The following is a 16,344-nucleotide window of genomic DNA, read 5'->3' on the forward strand; positions in this document are numbered from 1 at the left end:
CGTTCGAGAGTAACGCCAGGGCCGCCGTCGGGCATCTATGGCGAAGGAGTAGCAGCCATCACCGCGGAGGAGCCGACTACACCGTCTAGCTGCTCCACCGATAAAAGTTGTCGCCGGGGAGCTGCTGGCATACTGCACGACGGCGTCGCCTGCAGGTCGACCAATATCTTCTCCACGCTTTACAACATTGACTGCTGGGGCGTGCTGCCGCTGCCTGAGCCCCCGCGTGAGCCGCCAGCACTCCACGCGTCGCCGCACCTTCACCATGTGCGTGCTTTGCTGCCCACGGACACCGGCGCTCTGCCTCCGTCAACGGCCTGAAGGAACAAGCGCTGCCGACGCGCCGGTGTTCCTCTCACATGTTTCCATGCTGCTACAGCTACTGTCTTCCTTCCACAGGTACGTGTAGTAAAAGTTCATCTCCTTCCTTCCATTCCTGTCTCCTTTTATTTTGTTGTGCCTGCGTCTTTGTTCATGGAGACCTAATGTTTATGTTTATAGCTATAGACTTAGCTGACGCCTCCTCTTTCTCCTTTCATTACTATATGTCGTAGTAGTACTTACTTTTCTCAGTTAATTCAATTTTATTTGCCTGGCCTATTTCCATTTGCAGATGAGATTCAAACTGCACTTCCCTGTGATGGTTTGTTTTGCTCTAACAATTTTTTCAATTTTCCTATGCAGATTGTGTTTAAATGATAGGTGCCATTGCAAATTATGACCAATTAGCTTATCTTGTTATTTGAAATCTGGCATGCATGACGCAGCGCCGGAATTGAAGGCAAAGGGCAGCTGCAACGGGCGCTCTGTGTTGTTGCGTGCAGGGTTCGTGCAAAGGATCGAGGAAGATTTTAAGAGCAGAAGACAAGCAAAGACAACGAGAGAATAGAGAGCTGCCTGTTTTTTTTTGCGGTTTGGCTGTTAACGTAATAGTACGTATTAACCGAGATCAAGAAGCCTGGAGTTTTCAAATCCACAGGCACACAACGGCGCAATTGCTACTGTGCCATCGCTGGAGGTCCGGTCCGGTGCGTGACCTTGCACTCACTGCCTTGCATACGCCCCTCCCAGTGGCACTGCTCCGGGCAGGATGCATGGACCATGAAACCACTGATCAATTCGACAACGACTTTGATCTGGACACGTCCACCTATTGGCCACCATCGGTGACGACTCTGATCAGTTGGGATGGCTGTACGTGGTGCCTGGTCACCAACGCATCTCTGAGCTATTCATTTTCAGTTTTGAAATGTTCTACATATCTTTTTCCTAACTCGTGTTCTACATAATTTGATCCAGTGTCGTCTTATTTGGATTATACTCAGTGATGAGGATGGAATTAGTGGATGCTTGCTATAAATAATGGATGCATAATCGGTATGGTTGAATTCTAGATTCATGCGCTTTAGATTGACGACCCAATGTGCCTGTTTGAACAGAATCCAAAGTTCGACACGACATGCATACACGGATACACCGACAAGCACGGTCCCAGTGAGAGTGTGTAGAGGTGCCCCGGGTATATCACACTTACTATTCGGCTCTACTAAGGAAGAATGTGGATTCGGGAGATATTACTCCAGTGAGAGTGTGTAGAGGTGCCCCGGGTATATCACACTTACTATTCGCGGATGATACACTTTTGTTTTTTGAGGCTTCTAAAATCCAGGCAGAGAAGGTTAAAGCAATTTTGGATGCATACGGTGCTGCTACAGGACAGAGCCTTAATTATGATAAGTGCTCATTACTCTTTGGGGATGCATGCCCTGGAGTAGTCCAGGATGAGGTAAGAGCAGCGTTACAGGTTACTAGCCATTCTTTTGAGGATAAGTACTTGGAATTGCCAACACCGAAGGGGGGGATGTCGAAAGGGCGTTTCCAGAACCTGCAAACTAGGCTGACAAAACGACTGTTGCAGTGGGGGGATGGTCAGTTGGCCCAACCGGGACGTGAGGTGTTGATCAAGTCCGTAGCCCAGGCGCTGCCTACATGCATAATGGGAGTCTTCAAAGTGCCTTTCTCAGTGTGTGATGATCTTACTCGTATGGTAAGAAATTTCTACTGGGGCTCGGCGGAAGGCAAAAGAAGAGTGCATTGGCGAGGATGGGATCATTTGATGCAACCCAAGCCGAAGGGAGGAGTGAGGTTCCATGACTTTCGGATGTTCAATCAAGCTTTGTTAGCGCGACAGGCGTGGAGACTTCTAACTAGACCAGATAGTTTGTGCGCCCAAGTCTTGAAAGCGAGGTATTACCCACTGGGCAGGTTAGATGATACAGTTTTCACGGGTAACGCGTCGTCGTCATGGCAAGCTATCAGTTATGGCCTGGATCTATTGAAGAAGGGGCTAGTATGGAGAATGGGTAATGGCAGGAGCATACGTGTTTGGAGGGATAACTGGATACCGAGGCCTTATTCTTATAAACCGATCTCCCTATAGGGAAGGTGTCATATTCGATTTGTTTCGGACCTGTTAAATCAGAACGGTTCCTGAAACTATGAGCTGTTGAATGAATATTTTGTCAATGCGGATGTACAAGAGATCGCGAAGATCAGAGCATCTCCGAGGCTGGAGGAAGATGTGATAGCATGGGGACCAGGTAAACATGGTGTGTTCACTGTTAAATCGGCCTACACTCTGGCCTTTGAGGAAGCACACCGGGCGACAGATGTATCCTCCAGTTCATCACCGTCCGGTCAGCGGAAGTGTTGGGACTTTATTTGGAAAAGCTGGGCGCCGCCATCAGTGCGCAACTTTGCTTGGAGATTAGCTACTAACTCACTCCCTACTTGGCAGAGGAAACACAAAATCGGGCTCGAGGTTGGGAGCAGGTGTCCAGTTTGTGGGAGGGAGGAAGAAGATAACTTTCACCCCTTCGTCAACTGCCAGTTTGGTCGAGACTTGTATCTCGCTATGGCTAAGGTATGGATGATCCCGGAGATAGAATCTATAGAGCATAATGGGAAGGAGTGGCTGCTTCATGTTCTAGAGCCGTTGAATGATGTGGGGCCAATGATGGTTTTGATGATATTTTGGAGGAGTTGGTTTGTCCGGAATGAAGTGGTGCACTGCAAGCCTGCACCATCTATGGAGGCCTCTATTCGTTTCTTGCGAAGCTACGTTGATTCCCTGATTGGAATTAAGCTTTACCCACGAGCAGATCCAGCAAAAGGCAAATCTCCAATTGTATATGAAAAACTGGCGCCAGCTGAAGGAGTCATTAGTGCACCAGAGGAGAAAAGATGGAGGCCCCCGGAGCTGGGGTGGATTAAGCTAAATACTGATGGGTCCTTCAGTATGGCTGGTAATGCCGGGGCTGGAATGATCTTACGTGACCATCGAGGGGCTGTTAATGTCTCGGCATGCAGGGTCCTGTATTCCTGTAGAGATGCCTTAGAGACGGAGCTCTGTGCATGCATGGAAGGGGTCTCATTGGCACTCCAACGCAGTGATCTTCCTATAGTGGTGGAAATGGATTCTCTCGAGGCGGTGACCTTGATTTCATGTGAAGACGTCGACCGCTCTATTTACGCCTCAATTGTGAAGGAAATTAAGTACCTATTGTCTCTTCCACAATCTTATATTATTCATATTGCTAGGACCCAAAATAAGGCTAGTGATGCATTAGCTTCGTTTGCTAGATTGCAAGGTAGGACCATGACCTGGCTAGGGGCTGGTCCGGATGAGGTGATGGAGATTGTTTCTCTCGATTGTAATGACTTCTTGATTGAGTAATGCATGTTTTCACCCCGCAAAAAAAAAAAGACAAGCACGGTCCCAATTAATTTCCTTCTTCTTTTTTTGGGGTGATTAATTTCTTTCTTCATGTATTAGTACTTCTCTATCCCTGCAAGGGCTTCTTTTTCTCTTTTTTTATTTGCGATTTCCTTGGATTTACCAGCGAATTTTATGGGCTTGCTATTGGGTGGACATGGTGATTTATCCTCGGATTTGCTTCGTTAGATCAAACTGCCTTTTCTTGTGTGGTGGTCTCGTACCTGTTTGTTTCCGGTTTGGCCGCTGATTAGTGCATGCAATCACCAGCGCGAATTTTGGAAGGATATGATTACCTTCACGGCGGCCGATGTGACTACGTGCACGCGATTACCGTTGGCATTTTTGTATTACTATTATTTTTCTTTCTATTGAGATATTTCTCCTTCGGTTCGTTTCGTGTGTGGGGGGCTTCTTTTCTTTTCTTTCTTTTTCTAATACTCCCCCGCCCCAGAATAAATGTCACAACTTTGTACTATTTTTTTACGGGGAACTTTGTACTGGCTCTATAACAAATTTGTACTAAGCTCAAAATACTTATTTTGGGACGGAGAAAGTATATGTTATCTATGTCTCATCTGTACTAAGAGATATTTTCTCTACTTTTATGCCGTCCCTGGTTTGTTTCCTTTTTTAACGCTCGCATGTGTGGGTAAATAATGGTGTTGACGCGTGGTGGATTATGGTTAGCGTTGCATATGTTATTAGCAGAGTCGTATTGGATTTACCTTTTTTTGCTTTAGGTCAGTTGCCGTCCCAAAATAAGTATTTTGAGCTTAGTACAAATTTGTTGCAAGGCATCCTTCAGGTCGGCCGCATTCTGGTTGGATGCCTGCTGATGGTAGACGTGGTCCTGCTGGTTGGGAGGTGGATATTAATTGTGTTCTCTACGCAATCTACTAGGCGCGCAGTCAATGTATCCGCAAAAGGGACATGGCCCCAATGGGCGCTCCAACGAGCCACCCGATCTTATAAAAAAATGAAGTATCCATGATTAGTACCGATGAATAGGATATAGCTTCTCTATCCTAGATTTTTCATGGTATATGACATTTCTGGTTTCCTTCGGTGCAAATCCAATTATCTAAATTGGAAATAAGAAGCAATTCCCCCATCTCCTAGCCTCTTCCATCTCTTATGGGAGTACGACATGTTCTCCACCGTGTCCTCTATCCCGCCGGTCAATATCAAGCGGAGCCTGCAGGGTTGCTTCGGTCTCTAGGCACGTGATAGGACAATGGCCCTACACTAAAAACTCTTTTCTGCCAGGCATGCTTCCCGCCACCTTCGATCATGAGAGGCTCTAGGTTTTTCTCACTATAGCATCATTATCAATGACCATAACTATTATGCATTTGAAGTCATAAAGAGAAACTTGTTTCCAATGCACACACACCAACCATTGCAATTCAACATAGCCTATCGGAAGATAAATGCCTAATAAAATGAATTCGCAATATAGACTAAGATCCTAACAAAGATATGCAACAAATTTCACCGGCATCTCACAAAGTGAAAGATCCAATAATCTCATACACAGGTTCTAACCCACCAATTGTATGCAACAATTTGAAAAGCTCTATATCACTTCATCATAGGCACCAATCCTGCAGGAGGCCTCGCTGGAATCATATAAGACACAACTAAATGTAATGTGTTTAGTCTTATACTCTTACTAAGAAAGTGTCAGCATGTGTTCTCCACTTTGTAAGATGTATCACTCACGCTAACAGTTAATGTATCCTCCTCAGTTTGCTTTTATGCATGCCTTACCTTTTTCTCATTGCAAACTTGTACACGTAATTTTTTTATTTTATGGTTGAATTTACAATACGAGACAAAGATAACACATATACAAAATTCAACATTAACCGTGATAAAAAATGTATTGCTTTCAAACTTCTCCTTTTATGATTGCAATCTCAACTATCTAGCTCTCTTGTTTAAATTGAGTTTCACTATAAACAATAGAAGTAATATACATATGGACACAATGTACCGACGAGGCGCGGCGTGCCGCCGCGCAGGCTATGCTATTATTGCTATAAGCATGATATAGCTCTGCGATGCTACAGGTTGCTTGTCTCGCTTTTAGTCAGTGCCCTCTCCTCTCATCTTAAGGAGAGGATACAATATGTCTGCCTATTATACTACATCTCTCAATCCATAATAAGTGTCTTAGTTTTAAACTAAGGTTAAACTAAACCTACTTTGAATCTGCGAAGCTTGTTTTGGATTGAAGGGAGTAACTTGTTAGTTAGTTTTGTTTCCTTTTCTACTCTGTTTTTTTACTGTTTTATATTTCTAAAATATTATAGATATATAGAAATTTCAAAAGCATTTTACTTAATTTTGTGAAAAGTTGTGCGCAATTCATGAAGGGAAAAAATTTCTAATCCATATTTTTAAAAATGTTCGTACCATTGAAAAAAAATGAAATTCTTAAAAGTATGTTCAATATATCCTTTGAAAGTGGTCAAGAATATACATGAAAATCATGTAATTTATAAAAGTTGTTTGCGTCATTCAAGAAAATGGTCATCGCATTTAAAAATAGTCCTAAGTTTAACAAATATGTTCGTTATGTTTTAAAAAGATTCGCACACTGCGAAATTTTGTTCACACTGTTTTCTAAATCATAACATTTAAGAATTTTTTGCGCCATTAACAAATATGTTCATAACGACTTAAGAAATGTTTGCAAGTTTTACATAAAATGTTAATGAAATTTACAAAAAAGTTCAATGTGTCTATAAAAAATTTAAACACACATTTGAAAAGCGTTCAACAAGTATTAAAAAAAAATGTTCAACGTGTATTTGGATAATGTTTAACATGTATCTCAAAATTTTTGAACCTATATAAAAAATGTTCAATGTGGTTTTTAGATACACGTTGAATATTTTCGAATAAATTTTAACCATTCAATGTGTACACGGAAAATATTCAACGTGTATTAAAATAAGTTCGTGCGTTTGGAAATATTAAAAAGAAAACAGAAAAAGAAAGAAAGAACAAAAAATAAAAATAAAGAAAATGTAATATATATATATATATATATATATATATATATATATATATATATATATATTCTATTAGACACCCAGGGTGAAAAATAAGCTATTCCTCACCCTGGTCCATCGAATGAGCCAGTCAGCCTCAACCACGGCTGTGAGCCACTGTAAAATTATCTTCTTAGGCCAACTCCACCGCGCGACCCTATCCTGTCCGCCCCCGTCCATTTGGGGTAAAAGGGACAAACAAGACGGCCCAGCGTGCGGGCGCAAACGAACTTTTGTCCGCTTTGTGTCCGCTTTCGACCCATCCCCGGCCCAAAGTTGCGCCGGTATTGGAGTGAAACGGACAACGCGCGGACGGGCGGGACGCGTGCGCTTGTCCTCCCCTGGCCCGCCTGTCGGTGGGAGAAACCAACACCCCCCCACGCTCATTTGGAGCCATTTCCCCCAAACCCTCCCACGTCCCTCCCGCCGCCCCCTCTCTCCCCCGTCCATGGCCGACGCCCCGCCGAGTTCCGGTGGCCTGGCCGTCGACCCGACCGCAAAGGTGAAGAAGAAGGCGCCAAGGAAGCCGCGGTCGGAGTGCACGCCAGAGGAGATCGCCAAGTTGGACGCGGAATCGGCGAAGAGGAGGGAACGGAGAGCGGCCGTCAAGATCAATGCCGCCGCGGCCAAGTTCGCCGCCCAGCGCGAGGAGCTGGAGGCCGCGTGGCGCAAGGCCGCTGCCGACGAGAAGGAGGACCTCGTCAATAAAGCGCACGCCATCCTCATGCTTGGCATGGGCCGTCCGGCGGGGTTCCATGCAGCGGCCGTCGGCCTGGCGAGCACAGGCTTGTCGGTCGCCCGGCCTAAGCACTGCCAGTCGCCGACGTCGCGCGCCGCGCCCATGTTGCCCGTCTTTCCTCCGCCCAGGCACGACGGCCAGACCCGTTTCTCGGCGTCGCCGGACGTGGGCTTGTTCGCGCCGTCCACACCACGCCCCGCGGCCGTCATCGACCTCAACATCACGCCTGGGTCCAGCAGCGGCGGGCGGCCGTCCGTCGAGATGCAAAGAAAGCAGGCACGTGCACCGTTCACGGGCACCATGCCGGCCCCCCGCGTGTTGTTTGACGGAATGCCAACCTCAACGCCGACGGTGGACGACCCCTTCTACAACCAGTACATGGAGGACGTGATCTTCCAGGGTGGGCATGGCCGTGCCTACGACCCCGAGGAGACCCACAGTCAGGATGGCCGCGCCCAGTACGTGCCCGATGAGGAGGCCGACGACCGTGCTGACTACGACCATGATGATTCGTGGCATGAAGACGACGACATCTATGTCGAAGGTGAAGATGAAGATGAAGCCAATGATGTTGATATTAGTGGCGCTCTATTGTTCATAGACGAGCTCACCCAAAGAGCAGAAGCACAAAAGAAGCGAAGAGCATTTGCACCGGTTCATATACACAAAATGAGGACAAGTTGATTTGTCAATGTTGGATGGAGATTAGCCAAGAGTGCAACAAGTATTGTGCCGCATTTGAGAGCGTTGAAGCACGGCCCGTGAGTGGTCTCGGCGTTGGGGACATGGTATGCTCTTCTCTTTCTAGCCCTTTCCTTGCTACGGCCATGATACTTCGGCCGTGTATATGTTTGCATGTTCACTTGTTGTTGATCATGTGGTGTAGGCATTTCAATCTTTGGAGGCATTCAAGGCCCGGCACAATGACAAGCCATTCACTCTTACGCATTGTTGGACGCTCATCAACAATTGCCCTAAGTTTAAGGATCACTACCATGAACTTCAAAGGAAGAGAGGCAAGAAAACGGCCAAGTTCACCGGAGGTGGGGATGGCGAGGCGTTGAAGAGGCCGAGGGGCAAGACCAACTCCAAGGTGGACGACATACGTGACGCCTCAACCATGGCCTTGCATGAGACTTTGCATGGCATGATGTCACATAAGGATGTGAGGGACGAGAAGAAGCGGCAAAGCAAGGACGAGCAAATGAAGCAATACCTAGACCTCCAAAGACAGAAGCTTGAGATGGAGGAGGCGGCCAAGAAGAGGAAGATAGACATGGAGGAGGCGGCCCGGCAAAGGCAGCTCGACATCGAGGCCGACAACGTCAAGGTCAGGCAGAGGCAGCTTGACATCGAGGCCACCAATGCTGCCACCAAAGCGAAGGAGGTGGCCCTTGCGATCATGAGCGTGAACTTGTCGAAGATGAGCGACAAGACGATGGCCTGGTTCGAGGCCAAGCAGAAGGAGATGCTCGACGCCGAAGGCCTGAACTAGGTCGTCCGATCGGCGTGGCCGTTCTTTTTGGAGGCTGGCATGGGTGCCGCCCGCCCGCTGGGCCGCTGGCAGTGTGCCGGCGAAAAAACATTCACTTTGGAGGCCGGCTGTGTTGCCGGCCGCTGGCTGTGTTGCCGACGAGGACAACTATTCATTTTGGAGGCTGGCTATGTTGCCGGCCGCTGGCTGTGTTGCCGGCGATGGTCGTGTAGGCCGCTGGTTTTGTTGCCGGCGTGATGAACTGGGGTCGTGAACTGGGGCTTGGCATTTGAAACGTCCCTTTTTTTAAAATAGACGCGGACAGGATGGGGCAAAAAGATGCGTCCGCGCGATGGACGCACGACCAACCACCGCATTCTAGAACAGGCCCGGACACGATCTCAAATCCCTACCTAAAGGAACAAAAAACAGGACAAAACGAACGTCCGTTTAAGATCGCGCGGTGGAATTGGCCTTACCGATGTAAATTTACCAACGGAGCGAAACCACCTGATGGGCGTGAGGTCGCACTCCTCCCCGCCCGTTCCAATTCCGTCGACGCCAACGCCCCACTCTACTCTCTCCGACGCTGCAACAGATCCTGGCACCTGCTATGCCGCCATGCCCTCAACGTCCGGCTCCGGCGCAGGTTCTGCATGTTCCTCACTCTTCTTCTCTTGGTATGCCTTCTATCCTCTTTTCACCCTGCTAGATCTGCTTGATTGCGTTGCAGGGATGAAGGTCAAGGTCGCCGAGCCATACTTCCACAAGTTATCCATGGCTGCTTTTGATTCCGCCCAGACTAGGTAATTTGCACGAACGGTCGATTCCCGATTTCTTACCGATCTATCCAGTTAACACAATTTTGTACGACCTCATTTTAGCTAGTTCAAGATCAATTGAGTGCACTGTGGATCCATAGTTGCAAAACAATTCTGGATATTTCCTTGGCTTAATTTCTGTATAACAAGAGCCCCGCGAGCGAGCTCTCCACCACAAGTAACTGGAATCGACCGCCGCCTCCCTACCAGAGCGCACAAGTCACCGAAACCTCCAGATCTATTCATGTTCCCGGTGTAGCAGACCTGAAGGTGCCTCACATGGTTCGGTGATTTCCTTTTATCTGTGAACTATTGTCGTTACTATAGGAGCAGTCTCGATTGTTAAAGATCACCAATTTCATCTGTTTCTTCCTTTCCTGCGTGTTTGATCCAATTCTTTGATATTGTGGATTTGAATAGGATAGGTTACATTTTTTTTGCGGGTGTAATAGGATAGGTTACGTTGATTGTGGAATTGACGTACCTGCATTTGTGAATGATCTGACTTAGGTAGACTTAGTTGCTAGGGCTCGTCTTGGTTAAAATAATTAGCAAACATAGTTGGAAAAAAAATTAAAGGAGGTTAGTCAGAAATTCAGAATCCTATTTCTGTGATGTTTTTCTTAAAAAACAAGCTGCAGCTTGGTATTGCAAGTGGCAAGGAGAGTACAGATTGGCTGCCTATAATATTGGTCTTGTTTGCTTTTAGAGTATATTACAGATTTATTATGTAATGGGAGTGTATATTTGACGTTTGACTGAAAATCAATTGGACATCAGTCAAGTTTTCCAACCAATAAAGAACGACACTTGTATGTATTTGTGTGTCTCTTTTTTGTGCATCTCCGTTGTGTGTATGTCATCAGGAGAAAGGCCAATCCTAATCGGGTTGGAACTAGACTCGGTTTCAAACATATGTGAGCTACAACTATCGCAACAAAAGCCTACTGATCCATCAACGTATCCTCTGTAGGTCTTGCATCAACGTACATCCTACTTACAATCTTTTGGGAGAAAAACACAGTGATAAGTAGACTGCCATTAGAGTCTGCTGGTAACTTGTAGTCTACTCACAGTGATATCTTAAAAGTTAAAGACTAGATACACAAAACTTACAGTCAAATTAGCACTGGAACTTCTACAATTACAGTGTATTTACGCATAATTTGCACTCATATTGTGTGATTATTATAGTGACATTATGACCGGAACTTGTCGAGTCTCAAAGACACCCATTTGCAGCGCTGAGTCATGAGTTGGTATGTATGTACGCGGGTTGGACTGGACCCATTTGCATTCTATGACAAGCAGGTGTAAAACTTTGAAATTACAGTAAGAAAACCTTGCAAGTATAGTACCTCGTGCCATCTACGGATTATAGACACAACTGAACCAACATACACACTGCCTATCATACAGATGACCACACATTGAACCAACATACACACTGCGCTATCCATAGTGTGAGCAGTTTAACATCTCTCTAATGCAAAAAAGCCTTCTTCTCCATCATTGTTAATTCACAGTCTGAAAGAAAGGATCAAACAAGAATTAGACCAATCATTAAGATATACAGCACAAAGGGAAGCAATTAACACTGAGCCAAAAAGCTGAAAATACATAGTACAAGAGACAGTGAATGATGTAGACGAGCACAGTAAATTAGGCAACCTGAAGCCAAAAGTACAACTAAAAAAAGACTGGAAATCATGAACCTCTTTACTGTAAATTTGAAGTATAAAAGATAGAAGTGCTTACATCATCAAAGAAATCAGTAACAAGAAGTCTAGAACTTATCCACCCTGTTGAACTCGCAGAAAAACTATCATTAGCATACTTCTGTCCTTAAGTTCGGAATGTCAGCGCTTGAAAAATGGTTAACAACTTGAGTCCTTGCAGTCCATACTTTCATAATCTTGAATGTAAAGACACCACAATTGTGAGCCTGGTTTCACATGAATAAAGGAAGAAAACAAAAAAAATAAGATACCAACATGGGAGTAATAAAAGCATCACAGAATCCTATAAAGTGTGTAATCCGTTCGAATAAAAGAAAATACCAGAGATAAATCTTAAAAGATAACAACACAGTGCCTTCAAAAGGGAAACAAATTTAGAAGCAAATTGATTAAAAATGTACTAGCAGATCACTAAACTGCAAGTGAAATTCAGAATGATCATTAAAAGATGGATCAAGAAAAGCAAAGGCTCTTCCCTTCAAACAAACAAAGAAACAAAACCAATGTTTTCGAACGGTTATGGGGAAGTACAGCTGCAACTAGAAAGAGTAATATGAAGAAAAATGTATATATTGTAAATGAGAAATAAAAAAAGAAATGGTAAAGACAAACACCAAAAAAGAAGGCAGAAATTAAATTACTTACATGGAGGAAATGAGAAATAAAAAGAAAGGGCAAAGACAAACACCAACAAGGAACCATGGAGTCAGAAATCCTTCAATTCCAATTGGGGAAAAGACGAATACCAAAGCCGCAACAACTAATTGGGGGAGAACCATGGAAGATCATACAAGAGACGATCCACAGGCTGAAAGTCCTTCAATTCCAATGTCTTTGCTCATGCCTAGTGCATTTCTTTGAGATCTAGAACCTGTAAAATCACAGGAATGAAAAGCAGAGATCGCAAATTCTTTCCATTTAACAGAGTGTATTGCACAGACCACTCTAGTGAAAAATCAAAGAAATTGGTCAGTTTTGTTTCAAAAGCACCAGGGCAAAAGAAGCTAAAATTTACAATAGCAAAACAATACTGAAATTACTATTATCAAGTTGCTGAAATTACTAGACAAGCAGAAATTCCTGTTCCTGTGCACAGCAAAGTTTCTGACACAAAGGTAGAAACATCGTAAATTATAGAGAATTTGCACTGTAATTATAGTAAAATAGCAGTGTGATTTACAGTGTAATTACCCTGAAAATTACACCGTAATTACACTGTGATTACAAGTACACTGTAAGAACACTACAATTACAATATGCTTACTCTGTAAGTTGAGAGGAAATTACACTGTAGTTAAAATGAAATTACAATCTTGAAGCAGCTGTCAACTTAGATGCAACACTACCCAAAACATACAAAAAAAAGTTTATAAAATGGATACAAATACTACCAAACAAAGACAACCCACAAAGAAAAAGGTTCTAAAATGCTTGCAGATACAACATAGGCAACACCCCCTCCCCCCCCAAATACTTTAATTGCATTGAAACTTCATTGTGATCTAGTGTAATTAACCTGAAAATACACTGACAAAAGCACTGTAATAACCTGGAATTAGATTGTAATTGCAGTGACTGTAAACTAAAAATCATAGAAGTTACAGCAAAAATTGCACTGTGGTTACCTCTAGAAATTACAGTGTCACTACTCTGTAATTTCAGAGGAAATTACACTGTAATTAAAATGAAATTACAGTTATGAAGTTGCCGTAACTTCGATGCAACTACTACCTAAGAACGCACACCCCAACATCTAACAACAAAAAAGGTCAGCGAAATCAAACGCCCAGGCTAGCAGAAACAAAATCAACAGGGGAATTAGATCCACCGTTTCATCCATGCACCTATCACTATAACATTGTAGTAGCAGGAAAAAATCGCCAGGAAAATCCACCACTAAGACTACACATATACCCACATCTACATCAAACACAAGGGAATCGAATCAAACCAGAAGATCTAGAAGAAATTCAACGAGGAAAGGGAGAAGACCCGGATAACGAACTGAAATCACACGACACTGGAGCGGAAATCAATCTGAAAGAAGAGGAGGATGAGGAGATCGGAATCACCATGGATGACGAGGAAATCGCCAAGAACTGCCTCCCTCTCTCATCTTTAACTCTTGCGAAGAAATGAGAAAGGGCAAGAATAAAAAAAAGACAGAGAGCCAAGAGATAGGCAGTAACGGGTTGGCTGGGAAACGAAAGCGCGCCCGGTAACAGACACATAGAAAAACGTCCAAAAAAGCCAGCACCCAGCGCGGACCTCGGCACGAGATCAAACGGCCAAAAATTTGAATGCAAACCAATTGTAAATCACTCGACTGTAAATTAGCAAAACCGTATGTAATTAGTTCATTTTTTGGGTTCAGTTGAATCATTGTTTTCGAATTTCACTTCTTCTTCGGTACAACCCCCCTAGACACACCAACGGTTCAGATCGTCTTATACCCTTTCATGTAAAAACTTAAAAAAGAGTAGGATGGTCATTCCCCATCACTTTCCCCCCATCCCAGCTCCCGCGACGTACCCGCGCGCGAGGCGACGGCTTTTTTTTACACTCGCGCAAAGACGGCGTACTTTTGTACAGTGGGGCGACGGCTTTTTTTACACTCGCGCAAGGATGGCGTATTTTTGTACAGTGGGGCGACGTACGTACGCACCCGTCGGTGGTCAAACAGCGTCGGTGGTCAATCCGCGATGCGTCGCCCGCGGAAAACGCGTCGTGGCGCGTGGATAGCGGCCCCGCCGTCCCGTCTCGTCCGTCCCCTCGACTGCCGCAACGCCGCCCTCGACTGCCGTCCCGCCGCCTGCCGCCCCGTCGTATCCCGTGCGCATCAATGCCGTCGACCCACCCGCCCGTCGCCATTACTGCCCGTCCGCCCGCCGCCCCCGCCGTCTGCCCTATAAAAACCACCCCCGTCCGCCCGTCGCCGCTCACACCATTCCTTCCCCCGACCCATCGTCACATCCACCTCTAAAAAGCTCGCCGGCGAGATGTCGTTCCACCGCGGCAGCAGTTCCGGCACCGGCGGCGGCGACGGACCGAGCGCGTGGCCATCGAGCCTGAGCACATCGGAGACAGAGGAGCTGTACCGGTTTGGGCTCCTCGTGCTGCCGGGTTGCCGTCTGCCGCATGACTGGAAGCTCGACAAGGACGGCTACCCGAGGCGCGGGCCCGGTGCCACCGCGGAGGAGAAGCGGACCGGCGGCTGCAACAACATCGCCGGCCATCACGCATTCTGGGACGGCAAAGACTACGCCGCCGTCATTCGCGCGTGCCGGCTCGCGGAGTCCGGCAGCACGGCAGACCTCGTCCCGCGCCCCCGTCCAGAAGCACGCGGCCGTCGGGCCCCTCCACCACCTGCGTCGGCGATCGCCGATCCCCCCGCCCCGCCGGAGGTGGAACTGCTGCCGGAGCAGTTGGTTCTTCGGGAGGACGGCGATCCCGACGATACGCCGGGTTACCTCGTCGCCCTGCGGGCGGCGGCTGCAGAGGCGGCGGCGGCTGCGAGGGAGGCCGCCGAGCAGGCGGCAGCGATCCAGGCGGCGGCGGCGATTCCGCCGGTGATCCTGCAGGCGGAGGCGGCAGAGTCGTCGGACGAAGACGACATCGACTGGGAGCGGCTAGCCCAGGTCAACGACGACGACGACGACGGCGGCGGCGGCGGTGATGGTGCGGTCATCGATCTGCTGGGTAGCGACGACGAGGAGGAGTAGTTGTTTTTTTAATGTTCTAAGTATGAACTATGAATCGTTTATGTTCGGATGAACTCGTTTCGTTTCCGTAGTGTTTAATGGACTATGTAAAATATATCTATGTTCAATCAAGTTTGTTCGAATGTTGTTTTAATTTATCTTCAAAGTTTGTTCAAAAAATTAGCAAAATATTAAACACTTATTTTGACAAAAATTTGAAAATTTTCTGACCCATGCATAAAAATGTTCACAATATATTTAAAAAATTTCCATCGAATATACATAGCACAAAATAAGGTATGCAATTATCTAAAAATTGTAGCAAAAAAAGCGTGAAAACACATAAAATATAAAAGAAAACTGAATAAAAAGTCAAAAGTGTTTCTAAATGTTTATAAAGTGTTTTAGAAATGTTCAGATGTTGTTAAAATATATGCATATAGTAAAGCCCGGTGGATGAAAAAAATGAAAATTAAGAAATAAAAAATTTAACAAATTAAAAAATAATCAAAAAGGTGAGATATTTTAATTCATTAATTAACATTTTCTGAAATATTTTTAAATTCATTAACATTTATGAATCCGAGAATTTTTAAATTCATTAACATTATCTGAAATAGTTCTAAATTCATTAACATTTATGAATTTTCTGGAAACGCGAGACGTGACAAAATTTTAGGGGTTTTCGGCCTGAAAAATCGTAGAAAATCCATACGGACTCGAAACGCGGCAAATTTTTGCGTGCGTGCCCTGCATGGTCACTGTGGGCCGTGAAAAAAAATTGGGCACGTTTGGCGGATGCGAACGGAGACGTGCGACCGAGGGTCCCCTCTGGCCATACCGCAACCACCCCCTTCCACAGCAAGTACCTGAGCGGTTTCACGGAATGCACCCAACTTTTGGTAGCGCGTGTGGGGCCCCACCCGGGCACCCCACGGCCAAATGAACGAAATCCGACAACGAACGCAATTTGCGTCACGTCCGGGCAGTATTTTAGGGGTTTTCGGCCCGGAAAATCGTAGAAAATCTATAC

The 16,344-nt window shown here is 45.6% G+C and overlaps 1 protein-coding gene and 1 long non-coding RNA gene across 2 annotated transcripts in view; both read left to right on the forward strand.

The window, feature by feature from the left end:
* The window catches only part of LOC119333681, a 13,238-nt gene extending 12,018 nt beyond the window's left edge, over positions 1-1,220 (forward strand). Inside the window, exons 2-3 of the mRNA XM_037606498.1 lie at positions 53-399; positions 685-1,220. Coding sequence (XP_037462395.1) covers positions 53-399; positions 685-721 — 384 coding nt within the window. The 3' untranslated portion in view covers positions 722-1,220. The remainder of the gene's footprint in view (positions 1-52; positions 400-684) is intronic.
* Positions 1,221-9,538: 8,318 nt separating this feature from the next.
* On the forward strand, positions 9,539-10,227 carry LOC119331398. Its single transcript, XR_005160498.1, has 3 exons — positions 9,539-9,699; positions 9,784-9,856; positions 9,935-10,227. It is a non-coding gene; the product is annotated as an uncharacterized LOC119331398 (long non-coding RNA).
* The last annotated feature ends 6,117 nt before the right edge of the window (positions 10,228-16,344 follow it).

Source organism: Triticum dicoccoides, chromosome 7A (assembly GCF_002162155.2).
Source record: "Triticum dicoccoides isolate Atlit2015 ecotype Zavitan chromosome 7A, WEW_v2.0, whole genome shotgun sequence".
In the NCBI taxonomy this organism is placed as follows: Eukaryota; Viridiplantae; Streptophyta; class Magnoliopsida; order Poales; family Poaceae; genus Triticum; species Triticum dicoccoides.